The 26,789-nt window shown below is 43.3% G+C and overlaps 1 protein-coding gene across 1 annotated transcript in view; it reads left to right on the top strand.

The window, feature by feature from the left end:
• The window catches only part of Hacd2 (3-hydroxyacyl-CoA dehydratase 2), a 91,045-nt gene extending 67,363 nt beyond the window's left edge, over window positions 1-23,682 (top strand). Inside the window, exons 5-7 of the mRNA XM_031363769.1 lie at window positions 14,387-14,508; window positions 16,535-16,713; window positions 20,832-23,682. Of these exons, the coding sequence (XP_031219629.1) occupies window positions 14,387-14,508; window positions 16,535-16,713; window positions 20,832-20,914 (384 nt within the window). The 3' untranslated portion in view covers window positions 20,915-23,682. The remainder of the gene's footprint in view (window positions 1-14,386; window positions 14,509-16,534; window positions 16,714-20,831) is intronic.
• The last annotated feature ends 3,107 nt before the right edge of the window (window positions 23,683-26,789 follow it).

Genomic DNA, 26,789 nt, shown 5'->3' on the forward strand with positions numbered 1-26,789 from the left:
TTCCAGAGAGGACCCTTTTCAAGTCTGGTGTAAAACCCCGGTAAGATGGACTTGATACTTGTGTGGATATGTGTGTGTGTGCATGTGTATGTGTGTGTGTGCATGTGCAGGGCCTGCTTTGCCTTAAGTGGGGAAACTAATCACCAGTATTCTAGGTTTTATACATGGCCAAGCTTTAACTTTGCTCTTTTTGCTCTTTTCAGATTGCTGCCATAAATGTTTGTTTTAAACCAACACTTTCCCTGCTTCTCCCTTTTCCCTTTTGCTCTGGCTGTACCAAAATAGCCTGAGTTTAAAAGTTCTTTCTCTTGCCTTCCTTCTGTGCTGGTGGCTGTCCTACTGGGTCGGCTGTAAAGGGTCTTCTCTTGGGTTCATGACTTCAAAGGAAAATGTACTTTGTAGTTCTGGAAAGCCCAGAGCTTTTCAGATGTGCTTCATTGCATTACCTTATCATCTGGAGTCAAGGCTCAGCTGCTGACATAGGGACTGGTGAGTGCAGGTCACCTCATAAAAGCAGGCCTCAGCTTGTCATTGCCTGCCAGATCCAGTCTGAGTTTCTTAGAAAAAGGCAAAAATCCAGACATTAACTTTTACATTAAAATGTGAAATCTCCCAATTAAAACAAAAAACTAGTTCAAATATTTTTAACTCACTGTACAAGTCAAACAGAATGTCCATGGGCAGAGACCACGGGTGCTGTTTTCATCTCTGCTCCAAGAGCTTTTGTATGTATTTTCTATCTTTTGAATCTTTTGTATTTACTATACTTCAAGAAATAAATACTGTGGCACTCACAATTTATGTTGCCAGTTTGATGTACTCCAGTGTCCAGATGTTACAAAGCCCCTTGGGAAGTATAGCTGGTAGGCTGTGGCATAAGTGTACCTCAGCTCTTTCTTTAGGGTCACAGCAGCCTGATGCTGGGGACATTGTTCTCTGAGCTATTGTGGCTGTACTTAGGGAAATATTAGTTTATAGGGTACTTACATTGGATTAGATGTATGGGACTACATATGGCCCCACTCTGATAGAATCACACACAGGAGTTGTACTGAAGGTGATAGCTATATGAAAGCTTTGCAGTTAGTAGTACTTGCCGGAAGTAGAAGACTCGCCTAGGACTAAGGAAATGTGTTAACAAAGGCCAGGAGCCAGTGAAATCCCTACAGCCACTGTATGACTCCAAAGGCAAAAGTCTCCATATGAGGAAACCAAGATTCAGAGAGGGTGAGGAACTTGCTCCATGAAGTACATCTAAGAATCTTTTTCCTTCCAGAGTTGCAGCTGGAACCAGACACGGTAACATTGTGATGAGGCTAGCCCACTTTAAGTACCCTCTTGGTACTTTCATGTGTTCAAGAAAATGGACTGGATACATAGAAAGCCATAAGCTAGACAAATGGAATACTTGGATATTCAGAACTGCATGCTTGGCTACGCTGTAATGCAGAATTGGTTGTGAGTTGCTTGTTGAGTGCATGCCTATTATGTTTTCTTAGTGCATGTTCTGTTCAGAAAAGTCTATTTCATACCCAAGAGTGACTTGATAGACCAAGAGCTACATCCACATCAAAAATAATCCACTGTGCTGATGATATGGCTTAGTGAGTAAAGGCTACCCACCACCCAGGCCCTACATGGTATTGAGAGAACTGATACTTGGAAGTTCTCGCACCTACACACACACACACACACACACACACACACACACACACACAAAATAAATAAATAAATAAAGTCTTTTCCTTGGTCTTATTTGTATGTTTGTTTTTAAAGTAGTTAGGAGTACTGGTAGCTTTTCCAGAGGACTGGAAAAGTTTAATGTCCTACCCCCACATTGGCAGCTCACAACTGTCTGTAACTCCAGTCTCTGGGAATCTGAGACCCTCTTCTGCCCTCTATAGATAGTATATACACATGGTACACAAGCATACATGCAAAGCACTCACATATATAAAATAACAAATGTTGTCCTGGGCTGGGTATGGTGGTTCATACTTGTAATCCCAACTAACACTTTGGAGGCTGAGACAGGAGGATTGTAGTTTTAGCATAACTTGGGCTATATTATGAGACTGTGTCTCAAATTGCTGCCAAGAAAAAAGAAGACTAAGACGATTATGAAGAAGAAAAAGCCCTTAGTTATTGTATTACAATACATAAGAATGTTTTGATCAATTTCCTTTGTCACTATAAGTTAAAAAAAAATATGTGTGGATAACAACACATTTTTCTCATTTCTAAATGGGGCAAATAGTGATTTTTTAAATTATTTAGTTCATGTTTTCTATTAAAAATAATAGTATTTTAGCCAAACTTGCTGGCACATGCCTTTGATCCCAGCACTAAGTAGGCAGAGGCATGTAGATCTCTGCAGTTTCAGGCCTGCCTGGTCTACAGAGTAAGTTCTAAGACAACCAGGACTATGTAGAGACCCTGTCTCAAACAGACAAACAAAAAAGGTATTTTCTGGTTTGTCGTATATCCTGTCATGGATTTAATCATAAAGAGTACTTTTCTTTCTTTCTTTCTTTTTTTTTTTTTTCCGAGACAGGGTTTCTCTGTGTAGCCCTGACTGTCCTGGAGCTCACTCTGTAGACCAGGCTGGCCTCGAACTCAGAAATCCACCTGCCTCTGCCTCCCAAGTGCTGGGATTAAAAGCATGCACCACCACTGCCCAGCTCAAGAGTACTTTAGTATATGAAATTGTGTTAAAAGGTAAAGAATCCAAATGTCTGTTTTTAAACAACCTTATCCATATTTTTATATTTTACTAAGGATAATTTTTTTTTTTTTTAAATCAGCCAAATGAGTTACTTTTTTCAAGTTAAGGGAAGGGCGGAGACTGTCCTTATCGTGTTCTCCTGTCCTAGTCCTTCAGCTTGTGTTACTGGCTAGGATCAGTACAGGGCTTCGGTGGCCTCAGGCTAAGAGCTGGAGTCTGGAAAAAAGGAGGAATGTCGTTACTGTCCTCATGAGGACTGCAGTCTAGCGCAGGCTAGCCATATCAGGCAGACCAAAACACCACCTGGCACAGATTGTTAGTGAAGCAGAGGGAGAGTGAGGTGCTCTGACCACTTGTCCTGCCTCAGTTGCCCCAACGGAATGATTGCATGGGCGTGTTTTTCCTAAGGAGCCCTGCCCATCTCCCACACTCGTTTCCTATCCTTCCTAGAGCACACTGGGAGCTAACATATACAAAGTACTTAGAGAAGCCCTGGCACTTAGAAGGACCCAGTCAACTAGAGTGTAGACTCATACCTGCCATCATGTAGACAAATCCTTTCAAGATAGTGTAGTGATGACGTCCCTGTAACTGTTTTGAAGCCTTTTCTATGTCCTGAGGTTTCAAGCAGAAACATAATTGATTTTTCACATAGAAAGTAATATGTTCTTTATACTTATTAAAATAGTTTCACAGTAACTGGTGAAATTTTCTACATAATTACTTTTATCCTGCTTAAGGAATAATTATCCCTGCTAATGGGAGCTATCATTATCATAATCATGATTATTATCCTAATCTAAAGCATTTATTAAGAATTTGATTTTGGCTTCTAACTAGGCTAGCCCTTCTTCAAAGCAAGTTTGTGGCCTGCCCTTGGGGTTGTTATCCTCTAAGACAGTAAAAATGCTAGCACACACTCAGGGCCAGCCTTCAACCTGTGAGTCCTTCTTAAAGACCCTTGTTGGTAAGTTTTCTATAATGCATGTTCATGTCTTTCCTAAGACTGTTTCATAACCTGTCTCTCCAGCACATCCTGAAGCCTCACCCCAAACAGTGTACAAGCCTGGTAGGAATTATATTTACTTCTAAATTGACTCCCAGGGTGCTCGCTTCTTATTTTGGTGGGGTTTTTTTGTTTGGTTGGTTAGGGTTTTTTTGTTTTGTTTTATTTTGTTTTTTGTTTTGTCTTTATTCATTTATCTCTTTAGTATGTGGATGCAAGCAAAGCTTAGAGGACAACTTGGGGGTGTCAGTTCTTTTCTTCCACTCAGTAGGGTTCCAGAAGTCAAACTTAGATCTTCATCCTTGGTGGCCAGCGTCTTTACCTGCTGAGCCATCTTACTGGACCTTTCTTGCAGTTTTTGAGGCAAGGCTCACCATGTAACTGGTCTAGAACTTACTAAAGACCAGGCTGGACTCAACTTGTACCAATCTTCCTGCTTCTGTCCCACTATAGCTATAAGAATTGTTTTCCATTTTTTCTTGTGTGTGGTGTGTGTATGTGTCTATGTTTGCAGTATGTGTGTACACACATGTGTGCATGTGTTTCCAGGTGCTCGTGCATGTGGAAGCCTTGGGTTGACATGCCTTCCTCAGTCTCTGTCCACCTTACTCTTTTGAGGGAGCTTCTCAGTCAAACCCAGAACACTCTGATATGGCTAGTCACACTAGCCAACTTGCTCTAGGAATCCTATCTGTCTTTTTGTCCTTTTCCTTGTGTGAGCCGCCCCCCCAGCTTGCAGCTAGATGGATTTTATATTTTGTTTATTTTATTTCTTGGAGATAGTCTCACTGTGTATCCCTGACTGCCTTGGAGCTCATTCTACTGTAGCCCCAGGTATCCTCTAACTCACACAGATCCGCCTGCCTCTGCCTCCTGAGTGCTGGGATTAAAGGTGTGTACCACCATGCCCAGCCCCCTAGATGTTTTTTAAAAGATTGTTTATGCTGGGGATGTGCTCAGTGATACAGTGCTTGCCTAGTATGCACGGGGCCCTCGGTTCAATCCTAATGTTTGTAATTAATTTTTCACATAGAAATTAATATGTTCTTTGTACTTATTAAAATGATTTCATGGTAGCTGGTGAAATTTTTCACCAAAGGAAAAAAAATTTTATTTTGAAATCATTTCAAACTTACAGAAAAGTTGTCACAACAATACAGTGAGCTGTATACTTATAGCTCAGATCTTTCACCTGTTAACATTTTACTACATTCATTCTGTTTCTATATGTGCATATGTGTATCATTGGTTCTCTTCTGAACCTTGTAAGTAAGATGTGCATGGCATCCTCTTGCCTCCAGATACTTAGGTGTAGGAGCTATGTACTTAGTACCTGTATATAGCCCTCCACATAAGGAAGCCAGCTTGGCTTAGCACTGCCACCTATTCCGTGGGGCCTGTGCACACTTCACTAACTTTCCAAACAACGCATGCATGTACAAACAATATAGTTATATATATATTCTAGATGTTTCTGCATATGCATGCACATGTGTATATACAGGGAGGGGTGCTGTCTGCCTCAGGTACTATGCTAAGCACAACACAGAAGGGAAGGAGGTAAGGTGACAGGTGTTCATGTCATCTGTCAGGCCTCAGTCTAGAAAGCCCCTCCATCTTTGACATGTGTACACCCGTGCTCACATCCTTGACAGTTTTAAAGAGTATACTTTATAGTGGCCTCCAACCTAGATCCATCCAGAGTTTCCTCATAACAATTCAAGACATGTATTCTTGGCAGGAAACCCACAGAAATGGCCTCCTGTGCTCCTTGGGAGGCAACATGGCAGCCTCTTGGTTCTTTCATCTTACTTCCATCCTCAGTAGTACCTTACTTTATGGAGTGAAAAGGTCCCAGATTCACCTTATACTTTCCCTGCCCTGCCCAAGAGCCTCTTTCTAAGGAGTCCAGGCTCCTTCTGGTGGGGAGTTGTATTAAGAATCATGGTCTGAAAATCCCCACATGCAGGACAGCAAGCACAAAGCCCACCCCTAACCAAGAATGTATTTGCAGTTGATATCTGCAGGGAAAGGGAAATCAGTATGGTCAATGAAGTGACACACTCCAGGGCAGGCCCCAGTCTCAGAAATGGTTGACCAATATAAATCAAACCATGGGGTTTTGTATGCTTTTTTTTTTGTCTTTTGGATTGGGGTTTGGGGGTGTTGTTTGTTCTGTTTGTCTTTGAAAGAGAAAGACCATGATGTTGGGTAGGTAGGAGAAGGAGTGTCTGAGAGGGGAAGTAATATGATTAAAACATATCTTTTTTTTTTAATTTAAAATTGCACTTTAAAAAGAATTAGAAATTGAGCAGTTGAAGAGCTTAAAGCACCAGAAATGCTATTGATTGCTTATGGGCTCTTTAAGTATAGAAAGCCAAGGCATACTTCCCTGTATGTGTGCATATGTGCACTCACATTTAAAAGTACTATAGCTATCTTGTATATGCATGTGAATATGTATATGTTATAAGGTTAGACTGATTCCTCCAATACTTGAGTCTAGTGCTCTCATTTCATGTTTACAAATATCTCCACCAAAATCAGGAGGCCTAAAGTGTGTGTGTGTGTGTGTGTGTGTGTGTGTGTGTGTGTGTGTGTGTAGAGCTCTCTGAGACCAAAAGAGGGCATCTAGATTCTCTGGAACTAGGGCACTGTGTGGGTGCTGGGAACTGAAGGCCCATTGTCTGCAAGAGTAGTAAGTGCTTAACCACTGAGCCATCTCTCCAGCCAGAAGAAGTCTCTTTTTCTTAATTGATTTATTTGATGAGTTAGCTTATTTCTTTATTCCAGGTACATAGTTTCCCAACCATACTTGGCCATTTATTTCATATATATGTGGCCCAGAACTAAGAAGACATATCAGAAATGTTGAAGGTTAAGGTTGGATTTTCAGATCTTTACTCCCATTGTAAGATGGGAATTTGTGAGGCAGTTTATGCACAGAAGTACTTGGTGTATAAGAACTCAGACTGTCGATATAATAGCTTTATTGTTGCCTATATAGCTATTTAAAAGAATAAGCAAAGAAGTTGAATAGGCATTCATTTTTCCAATGAAGAGAAACAAACACAGGAAGCACAGGATATCCTAAGATGCTCTGATGTGAACAGCCAGCCTGTGCATAGTCTTGCATGAAGACTTCCTTTCCCACAGTGTTTTGGCTATAGACATGGTCTGTACCATAGACCATCATTGTGGTCAGCACAGCACAGCAGTGATCACAAAATCGAGCTGAACAGACTGTTGCCAGTGACATGTGTGTGTGTGTGTGTATGTGTGTGTGTGTGTGTGTGTGTGTGTGTGTAATGTAAGCGTCCACCTTATGAAAGTACAGCACATACTCTAGGTGTGCATTCTATTTATTCTAGTTTATCACATAGTTTTAGACAAATGCACTGTGCCGTTTGCATGAACAAATGTCCTCAGGACACATTTATCAAACAAGAAAATCATATTGACTGCACTCCTGTCCTTCAGATTTAGCCTTTAAAAGGAATGCTGGAGAAAGATACCATTGTGTGGAGAAAGAGGGGTCATAGGAAGAGCAAAGTTGAGCAGTTAAATGAACCTATTATAGCGGTTGGCTGATTGGCCAAATCCAGCCTGCAGGAGTTTTGGTGGGGTTGGTTTTGGGTTGGGTTGATGTTTTGTTTTTGTTTTGTTTTGTTTTGAGACAGGGTTTCTCTGTATAATAGCCCTGGCTATCCTGGAATTCACTCTATAGACCAGGCTGGCCTCTGCTCTGCCGGACTAAAGGTGTGTGTCACTCCCTGCCTTTTTTTTTTTTTTTTTTTTTTTTTTGAGACAACCTCACTATGTAGTCTTGTTTAACCTGGAACTTACTATGTAAACCAGGCTAGTCTTGAACTCACAGAGACCCACCTACCTCTGCCTTCTGGGTACTGGGATTAAAGACATGTGCCACCATATCTGGCCACTTTACCTTTTTTAAGGAGTAAAAAAGCAACCAAGATTTTTTTTTAAGTTTTCATATCATGCACATCCCAACTTATTTACTCTACAGGACCTCCTACAGAAAAATACTTGGCTTAGAACATTGCTTTGGACCACATAGTGCCCCTGTCTGTACACATGCCAAATGCATTGTCCAGATGCCTGTGTTGAAGACATGATCCTAGTGATGATGGTATATGGACTGGAGCCTTTGGAGGACAGTTGCATTTGTCTAAGGTCATAAAGAATTAGTATCCTTATAGGATACCAGAAAGCTCCCTTCTCCACCCTCATCTAAGGCGAAGGTAACTACCTGTAGGCTAGGAAAAGCTCTCGCCACCACCAGTCATACTGCCACCCTGGTCCAGCCTTCAGGCTCTGGAACTGTGAGAGAATTGACTTCCATTGTCTAGGGTAGGCAGACTAAGAGACAGACACTCTCCCTGAGTGGTGTTCCAAGAATAGCCTCTAGTCCCATCCCATATTTTACTGTAACCTTATCACGTCGCTTCCTCCTCTCCTGTCTTCTCTCTTCCCAGGGAAAGGGGTATTAAGAAGAAGAAAGAAGGCTTGCCATAAAGCTTGGTCTCAGAAGGTCTTTGCAATGAGTGGAGTGATAAACAGCAGGTTTCAAAGTACTAAGAAGAATGGGGTTTCTATAATAGCAACTTTCTTGTGTGCACCATCTGTTTTCCTTTGAATTTAACAAAAGTGACAGCTTTCCATGCGCTGATAATCCCTGTGCCTTTTAAAGTCAAACATATGATGATATTTGTGCGTAAAGGTTTTTCTCTTGTGCCCATTTGTTTTTCCAGTTTGGATTTCTATGTAAACTCACTTGGCTAAACCACACAAGCCACCTACACGCTACCTCCTTCCTGGCTTCAGATCAGGGATAGGAACCAGTGCCTGTGGTGTGTGGTGGGATCTAGCACACTGCTAGTGAGGTACCTCTGCTAACCCTCTCTGTGCCTTCATTATGAACCATGCATCTCTGACAAACAGGTGCCTGCAAGACCCTTGGGGGACAGGGAAGTGGCCCAGTTAACATATTGTTTGTCTAGCATGTACAAAGCCCTCAATTCAAACCCTAGTGCCATATAAACCAGTATAGTGGTGCATGCCTGTAATCCAGCATCTAAGAGGTGCAGACGAAGGATTAGAAATTCAAGGTCATCTTCAGCCACAAAGGGAGTCTGAAGCTAGCCTAGGCTAGAGATCCTGTGGATGCCTGCGCTATCCTGCTTTCTTCCTTTCTGAGCCTTAATAAATCCCAGGTATCACCCTTTCCCCTCTTTGCCTCGTGTGACCCCGTCCCCCTTAAAAATCAGTATTTATTTATAGAAAATTTTGTTTTTTAAAACTTTATTATTGTAATTTTTTTTGAAATTCACCATTTTAGGTATCCACTACTTTTTTGGCAGACTTATCAAGTTGTGCAAGCAACATGCCTTAATCTAATTTAGAATGTTCTATCACCATAATATGATGGTTTGTGCCCTTTATAGTTTACTGGTGCTCCTAGCCCATAGCCATCATTTTTTTGTCTCCAAATTTGCCATTTCTAGACAGTGGCCACTTAAAATTGACTTCTTTTACACAGCATGACAAATGTTTTTGTTGGTTTGTTTAACTCCTCTGTGTTGTAGCACATGCTGATTTCCTTCCTTCATGTTGAATCATATTCTGTTGTATGAATATATTATCTGTCCTCGGTTACTGGATATCTCAGCTGTTTAAACTTTTTGTCACAATTATGAGCTGTGTCACTTCCATGAATATTTGCATGCAATTCCCCCCCCCTTTTTTTTTTTAATTTTACTATGTAACTTAGGCTGACTTCAAATTCAGGATCCTCTTGCCTCAGCCTTCTGAGTGCTAGGATTATAAGTGTATACCCCCATACTCAGCTTTAAATCTCTTAATTCTTTTTTTTTTTTTTGAAAAAGATTCTTGTCTCCTACAATATATCCCAGCCACAGTTTCCCCTCCCATCTCCCCTCAACCTCCCCTCTCCCAGACCTACTCCTCCATGGTTTCCCTTCAGAAAGGACAAGCCTCCAAGAGACAACAACCAAACATGACAAAACAAGAAGAAAAAAGACAGGGCAAAGGCCCTCATACTGAAACTGGACAAGGCAGCCTAACGAGAGGAAGAGTCTCAAGAAAAGCAAAAGAACCAGATACATACCATTCCCACTGTTAGGAGTCCCACAAAACACCAAGCTAACAGCCATAGCATATACACAGAGGACCTGGTGCAGACTCTTACAGGCCCTGTGCTTGCTGCTTCTGTCTCTGTGAGCTCATATAATCCCTGCCTAGTTGACTCAGTGAGCTGTGTCTTCCTGATGTCCTCCATCCCCTCTGACTCCTTCAGTCCTTCCCCCTCCTCCTTCATGGGATTCCTCAAGCCCCAAAGGGAAAGACTAGGTGGAGTCCTCCAATAAGACTCTCTGTATAATGTCTGGCTTTGGGTCTTTGCATCCACTTTCATCTGCTGCCAGAGGAAGCCTCTGATGGCAACTGGACAGTGCACTGATCTATGAGTGTAGAGAATATCATTAGGAATTATTATACTGTTTGTGGGTTTGTTTGGCCCATTGTGTTTGGTTCTACCCTTAGATCTCTGGGGTGTTCAGTATCTAGCTCCTGGTCATCCATGCAGTGAGTTCCCTCTTGTAACATGGGCCTCAAGTTAAACCAAACACTGCTTAGCCACTCCCACTAGTTCTGTACTGCTATTGCCCCAGCACATCCTGTAGGCAGAACAGATTGTAAGTTGAAGGTTTGGTGTTTGGATTTCTCCTTTGGCAGCAAAAAATGGTCTCTTTTCCCACACCAAAGGGACCAGAATGTAGGGATGAAGGCTCCATCTATGCAGATACCAGCTTGACCTCTATATATTCAATGAATATTGATAATTAATGAAGTTGTATATCTCTATTTCTTAATTTGAAATAGCTGAGTTGACTGTTGTGTCTCCTCACCCTCAGCACATAGGCAAAGGCAAAAAGACAGTTACAAATAGTCATCAGCCTGACTATTAGTGAGTCCTGGACCAGCCAGGGCTACAAAACAAGTACAGAGAACTGAGCTGGATTCTTTGAAGTACTTGTCCTTTGCCTTCTCAAAATGCCTTCCCTAAGCCACACTAGCCTAAAAGAACTCCATGAAGCTATTAGTCATTTCTCTGTGAATCACTACCTCCTAACAGATAGGAGGCTCCCCACTTGTTGGAATAATAGTCCCAACTCTTGCCTTCAAAAACAAAAAGTTAGTTTTCATCCAATGTAAGAGCATTAGTTCCACACAGCCCTAGGACCAGACCTGTATTGGAGCTGAGAAAGCTGAATGATGGCACATGGTCTGCAGAAGACCTTACCATCAAGGGACAATAAAATATTCTGGTCCCACCCACTCAGCAACCAGTAGATCTTTTGTTCTCTTCTCGCCTGCCTCCTCCCCATCTCCTTGCCCTGTTTGCTGGGACTGGATCTCATGATGTTAGTCCATCTAGTGACTTTCCAGGCCAAGGCTGTCCGTTACTTTCCGGGGCACTGCACAGGACGCCCTTGCCAGGTCCCACTCAGCTCACCCATTCTCTGTAGAATTCTTCCTTGGTCCTGGACTCTGTGTGGATTTAAGTCCACGGCCCAGAATCCTGCAGCTTTACAAGGTAACAGGTATTCTTGGCCAGCTAGTTTGTTATGTTGGTTTTCTGATTTCAGACCAAGATCTTATTCCTTTTGCTTTTGTCCATTAGTCTCATATTTAATGGTGTTTTTTCTTACATACTTTAAAGTAAGTACCCTCTGTTTCCTGTCCTGAGCTAAGCTCTGCTAGTTAGCGCAAGTGTTCTTTTGACAGACTTCTTCCTAGCTGGGGTCTGCTGTATCTAGAGTGTAGTCACAGGGACAGCAGCAAGTGGCTGAGTGCTGAACATGGGTTTTATACCCTCATCCTGTTACCATTTTGGCTCCCATCTCTTGGGTTCATGAGCCAGAGTATTCTTTAGTCTGGACTCAAGTCATTTTGCTATTGAATTATAGAAAACTTTACATTTCTTTTTACTGACTTTGACATAATTGGGTTTTTAGCTTATTTTTAACTTACTTTTTTTGTGGTAAAATATATATGACATTTACCATTTTGGTCATTTTTGAGTGTAGAGTTTAAAGTGCATTCCCATGATTGCCTTCCATCTGCAGAATTTTCTTTAACTTCCCAAACTGAGACTCTACCAGTTAAAGAGTAGGTCTCCCAGCCTCCTGCCCAGCTCCTAGCAACGTTCTATCTTTCCTTTTCTTATCTCTGAATTGACCACTCACATGCTACATGTGAATTGAATCAAACAGTATTTGTCCTTTTGCAGATGGCATATTTAACTGATAATAATCTTCAAGGTTCATTCATCCATGTTGTAACATGCGTAAGAGTTTTCTTAAGGCTTAATAATATTTTGTATTATGTGTGTGCACATACATGCATGCAGTTGTTGATACATTCTCCATTGATGGACTCTTGGCTTTCATCTACCTTTTGACTGTTGTGACTAACACTGTTGTGACATGACTTACAGATACCAGTTCTGGTCTTTTTAGTCCTCTTGTTGATTTTAACCTATTACATTTTGTCCTTGTTCTTTGTTATTGAATAATTTCTACAAATCAGAAAGATTTACCTCTGACTTTATCTAAATCTCTTCTTGTTTTAATTTTAATTTTATGTATATTGATGTTTTGTCTGCATGTATGTTTGTGTACCACGTGTGTCCCTGGTGACAACTGAGGACAAAAAATGGCATCAGATCCTCTGAAACTGGAGTTAAGGATGATTGTGAACCACAATGTAGGTTTTTGGCATTGAGCCTAGGTCCTCTGGAAATGCTCGTAACATCTAAGCTGTCTTTCTACCTCTGCAAATCCCATCTTGATCACAAGGATGTATTTATCAGTGATCTGCAGTTATAACTGTACAACATGACCACTTTCCTAATCCTGACCTCTGAAATAATCAGGGTAAAGAGTAACGTGTGGAAGCTGTCTGTTCCTGCAAACTATCTGTTTGGCTGGGTCAGAGTGAGAAGTTTGAAGTTCATCTGCTTGTTTATTACCTGTCTGTGTGCAGGCCACTAAGATGACACAAACCAATATTAGGTATTAAAAAGAAGGGAACTGGGCCTTAGAGTGAGCTGAGTAGGTGGGATCCTTTTGCTTCAGATAGTTGTAAAGCTTTTTCCTATGAAAAGCATCAAGTGCTTTGGGGAAACAAAAGATGAGTTGAAGCACACACTGGGCTTCCAGGATGAGGTAGAGTATAGAACACTGGAGGGGCCGCGGGCCGCCTGTCAGAAGTCTTTAAGCCAGGTTTTAGCCATAGCTGTAAAAATTAATACTAATAAAATAAATCTATAAAAAACATACATCACTGTCAGATAACGAGGGTTACAAAGTCCTTGAAAAGGAACACATCCTATAAACTTAGATTTTGGTATCCGATAGGCTTTAAGCAAAGCTTCGTGGGCAGACTGGAGCCCTCAGCGTGAGCTTTAAAGGTACTTAGCTCTGGCCTTCCGTGGCTAATAGGAAAGCACCAGGAAAGCAAAAAGTACTCCTGCTCCTGACAGTATGAAATTCTTATTATTTTTAGAGAATAGTAACCATGCATTTATGAAGTTCTTTGTCAGGGCAATTTAGTTAATAGCTATGTAAATGACTACTTATTTCACTGTGTAGGTGGATCGCTCCATGTACACTTTCTGAGAAAGAATGAAAGTGCTAAAAACTGTTGGCTCTGCAGATGGAGAGAAGCAAAAGTAAAGGCAGGGTCACTGCACCCTTGTCACTAGGGATTGGGATGAGACAGAGAAATCAGTGCATAGTAGTCTGCTCAGTTCACTGAGTAGGACTTCTAGACCTCAGCCAGCTCACCAACAGTGTAGGACATGGGAAAACCGAGGTGAATCGCAGTACAAGCTTGTCTGTTGGGTTTTGCTCACAAAGGTTCATTATAAACTCCGAGTGGGATGGAAGAGAGCTGGAGTCTGTATTACAGCCATAAATTCCCCTGGGATAGCACCTATCAACCACGTAAGGGGACTTCGCCAGGGCTATCGTTTCTCCAGCATAAGAGCAGGCAGTGTCAAAGTTGTTGTGGTTCTAGCTGCCTCCTGTGAGTGACCAGGCTGCTCTTCTCTGAGAGGCTACCTGCCTAGTAGATAGATGGCCTGTGCCTCTTCCCCTGAGTTCACCCTACCTCGCATTTGCATTCTGGAAATGTCCTCAGATTCCCTGCTGTCACACTAATTGCACTCAAATTTTTAGTGATGGATCCCAAGCTTCCCACCCGCTTGTCCTCCTAGCCTCCTCTACCTACTTCTGACTCCTACCACCTCACTTTTCCCTTTTCAGAGTAGCAAGGAAACTTGCTGTATTTCTCTGCTTGAGGGATCCTGCTCGTCCAGTTCCCTTCTTAGCTGTTCCTACTGGTCTACACTGAGTCTCTTATCACTGCCTCTGCAAAACTGTTGGAGGTGCTGTGTCTTTGATCAGCAAGCCCTTTCTAAGCTGTGCTACAGCCATTGAGGACAGAGTGGGTGGCTGTGGCTGGGCAGCCCTGAAGGCACTGCACACTATAAAATGCCTCTTTTGACAGGTTCCTTTGTTTGTTCTGACGTCATTATTCTTTTCCTCCAGGTGCAGAGTGAAGACAGTGTACTTCTGTTTGTTATTGCCTGGACAATCACGGAAATTATCCGTTACTCCTTTTACACATTCAGTCTATTAAACCATTTGCCTTACATCATCAAATGGGCCAGGTAAAGAAGTACATACAGCAAGTACTAACTTTGTAAGAACCCACACCGTATTTGCCTTTTATTGCCTGAGTATTGCCTCCAACTTCTCAAAACTAAAATTGGATGAGATGGAGGGATTTCACCAGAAAGGTCTTGACTTTTGTTTATAGAAACACTGTTCTAAAGTCTTTATATTTTACTTAGATTATTTTTCTTGAAATCTGATCTTTTCAGTTAAGTTACTCAACAGAGATTTAATATAATAATATCTATTTTTGTCCTTTAGTGTAGCTGATGAACTTGTCCCCTTGTGGTGATTTCTGGTCTGTGTCTACATCTCCTAGTCTTGTTTTGTTAAGAAACTATGACACATGAGGTCATTTTACTTAATAACAATCATTACATGGTTTTTTCAGCTTATAAGTTTTATTTTGCTTTGATTATTTTTGCCAGTAATATTCATTAAGAATTCAGGCATATGGGGCTGGAGAGATGGCTCACCAGTTAAGAGCACTGACTGTTCTTCCAGAGGTTCTGAGTTCAATCCCCAGCAACCACATGGTGGCTCACAACCATCTGTAATAAGATCTGATGCCCTCTTCTGGTGTCTCTGAAGACAGCTACAGTGTACTTATTTATACATTAAAGAAAGAATGAGTTCAGGCATAGTGATTCACCCCTTTCTAGTCTCAGAATTTGGGAGGCTGAAGCAGGAAAATTGCCACAAATTCTAGCCACAGAATGAGACTCTGGTCTCAACAACAATAATGAAATTTAATTATGACTTAGACAAAAGGCTGATGGTATATCTGTTTATCCAGTTGTGATTTTGTGCATGTGGGATGAGGGGGACAGAGCAGAAAGGTCCAGGCTGACTTTGGAGCTAAGACACCTCATTTCCTAAAAAGAAAACAGTTATTACTGCACAGTTTATGAGCTTAGTGATTGAATTAGGAATGGAAGCCAGTTTCCAACATTTCATGGATATGAGCCTTTTTTTTTTTAATAGTCTATGTATAGGGGGAAAAGCAAAGGGAAAACTAATAGCTTCCAAGCAGCCTGCACCACCATCATGGAGAGTGTCTGTCTGCGGGGACACTTGCTGGCTGAGGTGTGGCTTAGTTCTCAGAGAATTCTTTGGCTTATTTTTCTCTATGGTCTATGGATAGTTCTTCTCTACTGCCCTGCCTAATGGTCTAGGTTGGCAACAGGGAACATGACTTGTTTCTCAGCAGATTCTTGTGCCTAGAAGCTTAATCCAGGTTAATGTTGAGCCATAAATAGGTACAGTTTTCTTAAATCCAAGCTGACAGTTTCCACAGGGACGATGATGCCTCATGTAGATGAGTGTTTCGTCTGCAGGTGTTTGTGCTACGTCCATGCCCTCTGCCTGCAGAGGTCAGAAGATCTCTTGGAACTGGAATTATGGATGACTGTGATCCACCACATGTGTACCTGGGAATCGAACCCTGGTCCTCTGCAAGAACAACCAATGTTTTTAACCACTGAGCCTTCTCCTGCTCCCTTTGAATTCTTTTAAAAGAGATAAAACTTTTTAAAGTGAAAATTTATTTGTGTGGGTTTATTTGTAAAATTCAGAGCTATTAGGAATTTTTTAATGTTAAAATTAGTCAAGATTTTATTTTCACGGTAGCTTGTATGGGCATTTGGGAAATAGCAGAATGTAGCTGTATGATGTGCTGTTTTCTTCAGTCCACCTGCAGCTTGGCATGCGGTAGGGATTCCTGCATGGCTGCTCCATCTCCTTCCTCTCTGCCCCAACAGGGAAGGCCCTTGCTGTAGTTTAACACCCCTTCTCTACCTCCATCATTCTAAAGCTGCATGCTCTGAAGGTTTCGAGGCTGACTGACAATGCCTTTGCTTTAGAACATTTGGAAACATTTGGGAACCTACAGTGGCCCCTTTCAAAAACTGGTGTGTAAAGGCTGATATAAATGAGTGATGGGGAGCTGCAGACACTAGCTTTCTGAGAAGGCAGTGCTTATAAACATGGCTCTGAGTGCTCAGTGACTCTGTTCTGTTTCAGGTACACACTTTTCATCGTGCTGTACCCAATGGGAGTGACAGGAGAGCTACTCACAATATACGCAGCTCTGCCCTTTGTCCGACAAGCCGGCCTGTACTCCATCAGCTTACCTAACAAATACAACTTCTCCTTTGACTACCATGCATTCCTGATTCTGATCATGATCTCCTACATTCCACGTAAGTATATTTATATGATGAAGGTCAGCTCTGCAGTAACTAGAGTTACGTCTTTGCTCTCGATGTAATATAAATCACATTTATGGTACACTTTGGTTTTTCTTGACCACTGAGTTTCAGAGAGGATTTTCTGGCAGTAATTGGATAAGATGAGCCCTTCTCTATAGAGTCGCAGTGTCTATCCCTTCTCAGTGTAGGTAACCCTGTGTTAGGCCGAGTACAAGGAGAGAGCACAAACCACTGACGGCCTTACCTGAGCTTTATTTTTCTGTCTCTTCAGAATTACTTTATTATGTAGTTTGTGAAAAACATTGTAAAAAGATGTGTGCATTGCTCAGTATATCAAAATAGGCAGTTTCTTTTCACTCTAAAAGACCAGTAGCTGACCAGAAACAAATAACAAAATAAAAGCAGATGTATTGTTTTTCTACATTTCCCCTTTTCTTGTTGAGTACAAAACCCTCAGAATTGTACACAATGTTCCCTTCAGTGTGGCTTCCAGTTATTCTAATAGAACCTCTGATGGCTTAAATGTACGGAAAATCAAATGTACCTCTGAACACACAGGGGCAGAACAGAAAGGGCACATTTGACAGTGCTGTCAGGGGAGTGTTGTGGTTGCTGATCATGAGGAGTTGTAACTCCTCTGGTTGATTTCTGTACTCCAACAGAACCTTGTTAGACCCAAGGACAAACCAAGCTCATTTGGTTCTACTGTAGCCACTGTAATTCTTAGTCTCCTCTAAGCCCCACTAAGTTCAAGCAGGGATAAATTTTATTTCTTTAGCCCCCAGCATTATCTGAGTGAGTCACCCTAACCATCATAAATGACATGTTTGTATCCCTTTGTAGAATTGCATTTTACGCATTGTGAAGAAAAAAATTCCATCCAGATTTCATCTGAACATTTATTTATCTTGGAGAAATTCTTGGACACAGTCCTGCTTCATGATTCAGTTTCCACTCTATTCATTACCGAAAGCTTTCTTTAATGCTGAAACCTTGGTGACTAACATCCATTTCTCTTCAGAAAGCATGCTGGATGTTGAAACAAAGGCAGATCTGGAAGAGTTACACATAACGCAAGTGCGTGGCTTTTCACCTTTCGGGGTTTGCTCCCTGGAGCTTCGTGTTTTCAGCTCCAAAGCAGCAAGGCACAGCAGTGACTTTACTACTCTGAGAATAGCACCCCTGGGTGCCTCGGTATTTGCTTCTGTTCTGATAAACAGGAGATCTGTCCCACTCTGAATGGCTAGAAAGGGCAGGAAAGGCATCACACACTCACACCTCTGTGGGGACGTCACCCTGAAGCTCCAGGGTCCGACTGCTGGCCAGGCCTCATTCCAGGAGTGGTTCCCAAGGTGTCCTCCACCTTCTCTCCTGGCAACCAGCCTTGCCAAGACTCCCTGCTGCCTAGTGCTAGGCTGATTGTCAGGTCAGACACAGCAGCCCTCCATGACACTGGGGCCCCTGCTGGAAAACACAGCCAACCCTGTGGGGCTTTCCATCTTGACCTTCAGGGAGAGAGGCTCAAGCACAGGCCTAGGTCCTCTCCCACTAGCCTGTGTCTGCAGCCCCAGAACTCTGACTGACTTCGTTTTCATCCATGCTTATTGATTTGTTAGGAGAATGTGAGTGGGTACACACATACCGCAGCACAGATGGAGGTCAGAGGACAGGGTTAGAGGTAGAGCTCAACCTCATGTTGTCAGACTTGCTGAGCAAGTGCCTCTACCCACTAAGTCAGCGAAGATTTATTTTTAATTATGGATGAGATGTGTGTGCACGTAAGTACATAAGTTCAGATCCCTGAGAAGACCAGAGGCATCTGATCCTCTGAAACTAAAATTAAAGATGCTTTTAGCTGCCCCACATGGTGCTCTGCAAGAGAAGCATGCGCTCTGTACAGCTGACCTGTGTCTCGAGCCACAGAGCTCTGCTCTCCTAGCCTTGGCTCTTTCCTCTTCCTGCTTTCTGCTTTCTAGTTCACATGATTGATTTCTCAGCTGCCTGTTTAGGTTAATATTGTCAAGGCTTTCATCAACATGGCTGGATGGAGTTACATATGTCAGGAATTGTTTGTCCTGAACACAGTGGTCATTCTGATAAAGGAGTTTCAGTGCTTTGGCCACCAAGAAGTAACCACTGGAACTAAAACACAGTCCAAGAGCATCCAGTGTCCCCTCTCACACACATCCATGTACCTGGAGCACTAGGGGCCTCTGCAGACTGTAGTAGAATGAAAAGGGCCACACCTGGGCCAGCAAGGTGTCTCAGCATGTCAAGGTGCCTAGCCTGGGATCTGAGCAGCATCTCTGAAACCTGAATGGTTGAATGAGAGACAGCTCCTGCAGTTTGTCCTCTGTCCTCTACACATGCACGCACACACGCACATACACACACACACCTGTCCTCATTTCTGTAGCATGACTCTGCTGATAGACTCGGGTTCTTTCCCTTAGGACTGAGGGGCCACCCTCTCAAGTAGCCACTGGGGCATTACCACCCTCTGTGGGTAAGGCAGTCACAAATGCAGCCAGGGAAAGAAGGGAAGGTGTCCTTAGCGTGCTTAGCTCAGAGTCCCTTTCCTAAGGGAAAGCTAGCAGTGTGGCTGGCCCCCCATTTTTAAATGATTACAATTAGCACTCCTTATGGCTTAATTATATCCTTACTTCCAGTTTTTAGATTATAGAGCTTGTCAAATTTTCTGGCTTTCATACCAAAATAGTTCTGTCACTGTTGAATTCTCTGCATAAGTTGAGCCTTTTCTGTGAGTAACTTCCTCACAGTAACTGTGAGTGCAAGTGGCAGTGGGCCTTGGGGGTGTTGGCTACATCTCTGGTTACCTCTGACAGCTTGATGTTCTTTTTGTGGGGGTGGACACTGAAATTTTAATTAACACGGAGCTAGATGTGATGGTGCGTATCTTTAATTACAGCACGTGGAAGGCAGAGACAGGCAGATCTCTGAGTTCAAGGTCAGCCTGAGTTCCAGGACAGCCAGAGCTACAGAGAGAAATCCTGCCTCAAACAGAGAGAGGGTGGGGTGGGGTGGGGGAAGGAATAAAGAAAGAAAGGAAGGAAAAGAAAAGGAAAAAAGAAAGAAAAGTGATCAGGGTGGAATCCATTTGAAAAGTAAGGAAGAGACTATCCCAGGAGAACTGGCAATAATAGAAACCACCTGCCCTCAGATGCAGGCTACCCTGAAAAACAGATGTCACCACTGAGAAGAGGAAGGATGAGGAAGGGATGAACAGCAGTGATGTGGTGACGGAATGTCCAGTTTGCAGTGCTTCTCCACTGGGCATTTGTGGTGAGCAGGTGTTAGTTGGGGATATTTCAATGTCCCTACTTTCATATGCTAAATGCCAATAACTCCAACCCACTTGTGAAATACTCTCTAGGGAGGCAAGTCCTTCTTTTAAGAGACAATACCAAGAACAAGACTGTCCCATACCTGATGTCCAAAATACTGGCTTTCCTTATATAATGACTTTCTCTGCATCCCAACCCTGCTTTGTTATATTTTAAGTCACAGTTTGTAGCACTCCTCTCCCTCCTCATTCTTGTCATCTAAGGAGCAACCTTTCTCAGGAAGTGCCCTGGGTTATTGTTACCTCCCACCCACCCCACCCCACCCCACCCCGCCCATGCTCCCACCTCTACCTCAAGACAGACTGGCTAAACAGGACCTGGTCCTCCCAGGTTCTCTGTGAGACCCTAGGTGTGTTGTGTACCCTCTCTGGGTATTCCTCTGAAATAGGAATGCCTCCATCAAAAGTCTCTCTCTGGTTGTTCTGAAGTTAACCAGAATAAATGTGAAGGTAAGCAGAGCGTCAGCAGGGTGGAAACTCTGTTCTCAGTTTCTCCAGCACAAATGATAACTTTGGTGCCCTGTGTTCCTTGACTGTACAGCAGTGAAGACAGTGTCTGTCACAGCAGTACATACGGCTTTCCTCAGCTGAAGGGAGCAATGTGTCCCTCTCTCTCCTGTTGTTTTGCTGTTGAATTGTTGCCGTTGGTCACTGGATGAGAAAGCCGTCAGGATCAGGACCACACGCTTTGAGTGAACAGAGCTTTCAGAGGCTTGCTAACCCACTGTTCTTTCTTGTCTTCCAGTTTTCCCCCAGCTGTACTTCCACATGATACACCAGAGAAGAAAGGTCCTTTCTCACACCGAAGAACACAAGAAGTTTGAGTAGCTCTCCACACCACCCCAAACCAAACTTTTCAATGATCAAAAAATGCTGCAGACTTTTTGAGTTCCCAGTAAGAACTATTTTTAAAATATTAAATACAAAACAAAATAAAAAACCAAAATCCAGTGTCACACGGGCCTGGGATTTTATAAAAAATAAAAATAAAAAGATGAAAAATGCAAAAGGCTGTTACATAAAGCATCCTAGCTGGTCTTTTCAGCATGCTCTGACCAGAAGTTGCCAATTCCTATGATGGCGCTAGAAGGGGGTTGGCCTTTATCTCCTCCATGTCCTCCACTCATCTGGCAGTAGAGAGTGTACACCCAGGGCCTAGAGCTGCGGTCTGAGGGGCAACAGTGTTCCAACTGACTGCCCGGCTTGCAGCAGAAGCTAGGCTGCAGTCTGCGTGTGGCTAGCCTTCCCCTTCTCAAAGTGCTTGACTGCATGCTGGAAACTGTGCTCTGGAATGCTCTGAAGTTCTGGCTAGGACCTAGCCCCACGTATCTAGTGAATGAGTTACAAGACATATATGGCTAAGAAGCTTTGGGTAGTGCCTGTAACCAGAAAACCACTAAAAGCCTTTCATTTGTTTTCGATTGAGTCGTTACTGCCTGCCGCTGAGAACCATGCTTGAACTTAGTAAGTCCGTGTAAGCTCTAAGGACTCTTGCGTGGAACTTGGCTTCAGTCAGATTCTAACAAGCCACGGTGTGAGAGGGAAAGCTCGGTGCCTGGGAAATGCTGAGTACCTTCCGTGTACTTTGCTCAGAGTACGGGTGTGTCCTGCCCAGCGAGATCCTTCCTGACAGACTCAGAGCCCGTCTTGCCACACAGGAGGAGGAAATCTGTAATTAAAGGCACTTGCAAAGGCTTGCTTTACCACCATGGTCCGCAGAAGGCATTCAGAAATAGATTTTACTTACTTTTTATTTTAATTTTTACTCTTATGTTTAGGTACCTTTCCTGATTGTGTTCCTATGTAATTCTCACCAAGTTGTAAGTCCAGAAACAACACATGTTCTAGGAAAGGCTACAGGTAACACTGTCCCCCCGTGGGTCAGAGCAGCCGATCTGCTCCGGACTGGCCCTGTCTGACAGTGTCTTCACAGTGCTTCCTCACTCACCTGTGTATCTAAGTCTCCTTAGGAATGGTTTGGAGAGGCCACAGGCAAAGCCCAGGCCCGCCCAGCCCACTGCTTCCACAGTGCACCCAGCAAACTCCTCTTTTAAAATAGAAAACAAGGTTCGGATGAATGCCAGGCCCAAGTTTAGATGAGCACTCGATTTTAAACAGTACCTTCTTAATAATATCTCTCCCCTTGCTTTCTTTTTCTTTCCTTTTTGTTTATCTTTAAGACTTTAAAAATCTTGCCATTGTCATTTAGAATATAATTGTTGCAATCAGAAGAACATAATGAAAACTACATTTTCAAATGCATATTTTTATAGGAACTTGAAAAGCTAATGCAGGCAGGTGTGTAATAAGTTATTGTCAAACTGAACATTAGAATTCTGCTTCGAGTCAGCTCTCTTGACTTGGCTGTGTTGAAATCAGAATCTATTCTGGTATTTGATAGACAAATATGTGGGAAATATTTTTTTTCAACTTCTTCTCCCTTTTTATTCCTCCAAACCATATTGCTTCTGTGAAACAGAATCAACTTGAGTTTCATCTGATGCCTTTCTACTGTATCTGAGATTGTTACTGTTGCGTTGGAATGCCCCCAGAAGGGGTAGTGAGAAGCAGGTCATGTGGCTCAAGGGACCCTTCCCACCTGCCTTTCTCATTGCTGCATCTGCTTGGCTGGGTTGCATCAGATTGAGCTGCAGCAATGAGAATATAGTCACCCTTACAGAACGGTCTCAATCCAGTGTCTGCTTGACGTGTGCTTTAGGATGCAGCTGACAGTAGGGTGGCCTTCCGATGCCTCTCAGTAGCTGGCTTTTAGGTCTTTTTTCCTTTTTCATCCCTAACATGATTTGATTTCTCCATTGAGGTAATCATCCAGCCTCCTCAGGTGTGACATCTAATGAGGTAGGTGTGAGTGAGGAAGGTACTCTTCAGTGGCTGTGTTGTCAGAATTAGAGTCAGCCGTCATCCCGCCAGCGCCCACCTGACTGCAGTCAGATCTCCCCCAGGGGCCCTCTGCGGAAGGAAGGGACGGAGCCTTTGAGGTGCTCAGCAGCCTCAGTAGACTTGTGTTGTTCATCTGCATCATGCTGAGGCTGGGACCACAATCATGAAAGGCCCCATGGGTGGAGTTAGTCGTGGAGTAAAGCACTGTCCTCGTCTCAGCAAACTGAACAAGAGGATGGCGTGGACAGTGCCCGGCCAGCGAGACAGATGAGGCAGTCGTGCCTTGCTCACTTGTGTTGGCTTTACATTTCTATTAAAAGCCTGGTGTTGCTGAGGTCCAACCTGAAAAACATGCTCAGTTCTGAGTTTCAGATAAACCATTATAAAATATCAAAGTCAGAACACACTGCTCCCTTGAAATTTGGGTAAAAAAGATACAACCGTATATATAGTCATTTTGTATTTTTTCTATGTTGTGAAAACCAAGATTGTAATTTTATAAGTCTTTGATTCACTAAAATTATATAATTTAAATGTATTTTTTGTATATTTAGAAATAAGGAGCTCAAAAACTATGCTTAACTTTCTATGCATGCACTTGAAAGCTGTTTTTATCTGATGTTAATGTAGTAGTAAGTTATACTCATAAAACACTGATACATGTCGCATTCCAAAATAAATTGGTGTGTGCTCTGCCTGGGTCTGATCTGGGGCCATGTTGCAAGGATGTGGGAACTCCCATTCCATTATGGACTCAGCTTGTTCTTTGATGATTTTCAAGCCTGTTTCTGATATTACTGGTTCTGTACTTAAAGGAGAAGTAGATTTTTGGGGGGGTGGGGGGGGTTCGAGACAGGGTTTCTCTGTGTAACCCTGGCTCTCCTGGAGCTCACTGTAGACCAGGCTGGCCATGAACTCAAAAATCCACCCGCCTCTGCCTCCCAAGTGCTAGGATTAAAGGTGTTCTCCACCACTGCCCTGCCAGAAATAGACTTTATTCAGCTGTTTGTCTGTGCCAGTTAGACTGGACACTCACCAAGGCAGGCTGCCAACTGCCAGCATGCTTACAACATGAGCAGCCCCCTTCCCCTCAAGGAACCAGGAAATCTAAACCATTAGCCAGAAGAAGTTGAGAACCTTGGTCCCACAGTGAGGTTTTTGTTTTGTTTGCTTGTGGCGGTTTCTTAGGGGCGTTTCCTTTTCAGCTTTTTAGTGTTTCTCAGAGCCCCAACTCAGCAGACGACTGTTTCCCAGCAGTGTCTGTCTTTCATGAAGACTACACTGGTAGTGAAGTTCAAGTGCCTCACCTAAAAATGGCTCCAATTCCAGAACCTTCCTGAGAGTTTTCCACAATGTCAAACTCAAACAGAAGTGTTGGAGGGACCTGGGTTAGAATGTCCCCAGCAGGGTCCTTTCTGACCGTCCCACTCTGGATCCCAGTTTCTTTCCCTCCCTCTTTGTCTCCATGAACAGGTTCATCAAGTCCCCTGCATGCTTCCTCTCCTGTGCTCGCAGCAATACCTCCTGTCTAAGTCTGCAGTCTTTCTCAGAGTTAACCACTGTCATTTCCCAAAGGAGCCGACTCTCTCTCCCTGTCCCCAACATGGCCGTTTGACTACACAAGACCCTTTGTTCTCACTTAGGAAAACTGACTGGGAGCATCCAGTGGGAAAGCCAGTGGTCAAGGCTGCCGGTGCACATAGCCTTTACAGTTTTAACATGGCAGTGGGAGCTGGGTCTTTCTAGTCACCGTTGTCTATTTTGTGGCAATTGTGTGTGTATGAGCCTTACCATGGAAGAGTTGCCTGTAATTAGGAAGCTGCCTGTTCACACAGTGTTCCAAAAATGCCGCTGGGGTCTGTTCCTTTAACAAGAGTAAAAAGTAGCATTGCAATTCATCATATTGTTGGTTTTTTTTTTTTTTAATCCCAGTCTTACAAATAGCCTGGCTCATTGTCAAGCCATTTGGTAGTGAAGAAACGTAACCATTACCAAAAATAGCCATACCTATTAACATTCCTCTCCTTGCATCTAAGAACCAGACCAGGGGAAAGCTGTGAACTTCTTTTGTTGTTGTTGTTGTTTTTGGTTTTTTTTTTTTTTTACCAACACTTTCTTTGGAAAATATGAGGGGCTTTTTTTTTTCCTATTTAGCATGACACCCATGTTGTTACATGGGAAAATCTCCATACCAAAACTAACTTTTCCCTCAAAAGATAAGTTTGCCTGGTGACTCCCATTTGTGTAACAAACCTAAATCAGTGAGAGGTTTTGTGTTGAAGCACCTGATGCTCCCTAGTTCTAGAGCATAAACTGCTTCCCACAGCAGGACCTTCACATCTGTATGGGTGGGTGGAATCCAGATGTACTGCAGTTGCTGCCTGGTTGAACAGTCTGGAACGCCTTTTCCGCCTCCGCGTGTGCTGGCCAGTTGTTCCCACTAGGGGGCAGCACCTCCCAAGCAATATAGGCTTCAGGAGCCTTGGAAAACAGCTTCAGCCCAAGGATAGGAAGGGGCAGAAAGGCACACAGATGAAAATTAGTCACGCATCTATTGTCCATATAAAGCAAAGACAGGTTTGGAGCACATTCTGGAGGCGTACAGAAAGAAAGCAGCTTGGGCTCACGCTTCGAGGGTCGTGTTCCCTCCTCAGTGCCCTCCTGTCAAGGACTCTGCCGCCCAGAGCTTTGATGGGGGGAGAGCTGCAAGCAGGTGTTTGCACTACTCAGCAGCAGAGCCTGCATGTGATTATTTGAAATGCCCTGGGAGAGCCTTTCCCATTCTTGCTGTCTCTGGATATTTTTGGAGGGCAGTCTGGGCCATGAGAAAATGTCAGACCACCTTATAAGGCGGTGTCTGGACCCGAGAGTGCTGTCTGCAGCTTGTTGGGTACACTGTGGACTTGAGTTAAGTCGACTCTTGGACTGTGGGTTTTCTCACAGATTCCAAATACTCTGTCTATGCCATGAATTATTCTCTTTAACAGACTGTAGATATGCCTCCAGAGAGAGATGTTTGAATGACTACCATATTGAAGGTACCAAGCAGATCACTGGGGCTCTCTCAACCACACTGTGTCTGTCATCCACAACAGTCCTGAGTGGCAGGAGTGGGTGGATATGTGGACGGGGGTGGGGGGGAGGAGGGGTTGTCTGTGATTTAAAACACTGAGGCAAAACGAAAGTTTTTTTCTGTTTGGCTTTCACTCTATGAATGTATTTTGAGTCTCCAAGAGGGGGCGCTCTGCCAGACTTTCCAAACATGTTTTCCCCCAAGGCTTCCTGAACACACCTTGAAAAACATGACTGTGGAAGACAGCTTTCCCCAACCAGGGGGTAGCCACCCTTTCTTGGGGATGATGAGAGGGGCTCAGCCTGAGATCCAGGAAGATTACTGCTTTGATTTCTATGTGGATTGATGTCTTAGAGAAACCACCCTCATGAAATAAGTAAATGGATCCTTAGGTAAATGACGCATGCGTGCTCAGCCCCAAATGGAGTGTGTCGGTTGCTGTTTTCCAGTGGGTGTAAAAGGCGTCACTGTCACAGGTGACTCTGTTTCAGAGACAGGTATCAGCAGCCCCAAGCCAAGTTCAGTCTCCTGTGCCTCAGTATCCTCAGGGCTGGCTGGCTGGCTGCCCAGCATATGCTTAAACTCCATCCTCCTTAAATCCTTGGGATATTATCTCTGTTGCCACCTAGGCCAGGCATGTTGCTCACACCTGTAATCCCCGCTGAAGCAGTGGATTCCTTTGATGAGGATAACCTGAACTATAGAATGAGACCCTGCCTCAGAAAAAAA

The sequence above is a fragment of the Mastomys coucha genome, unplaced genomic scaffold, assembly GCF_008632895.1.
Source record: "Mastomys coucha isolate ucsf_1 unplaced genomic scaffold, UCSF_Mcou_1 pScaffold12, whole genome shotgun sequence".
NCBI lineage: Eukaryota > Metazoa > Chordata > Mammalia > Rodentia > Muridae > Mastomys > Mastomys coucha.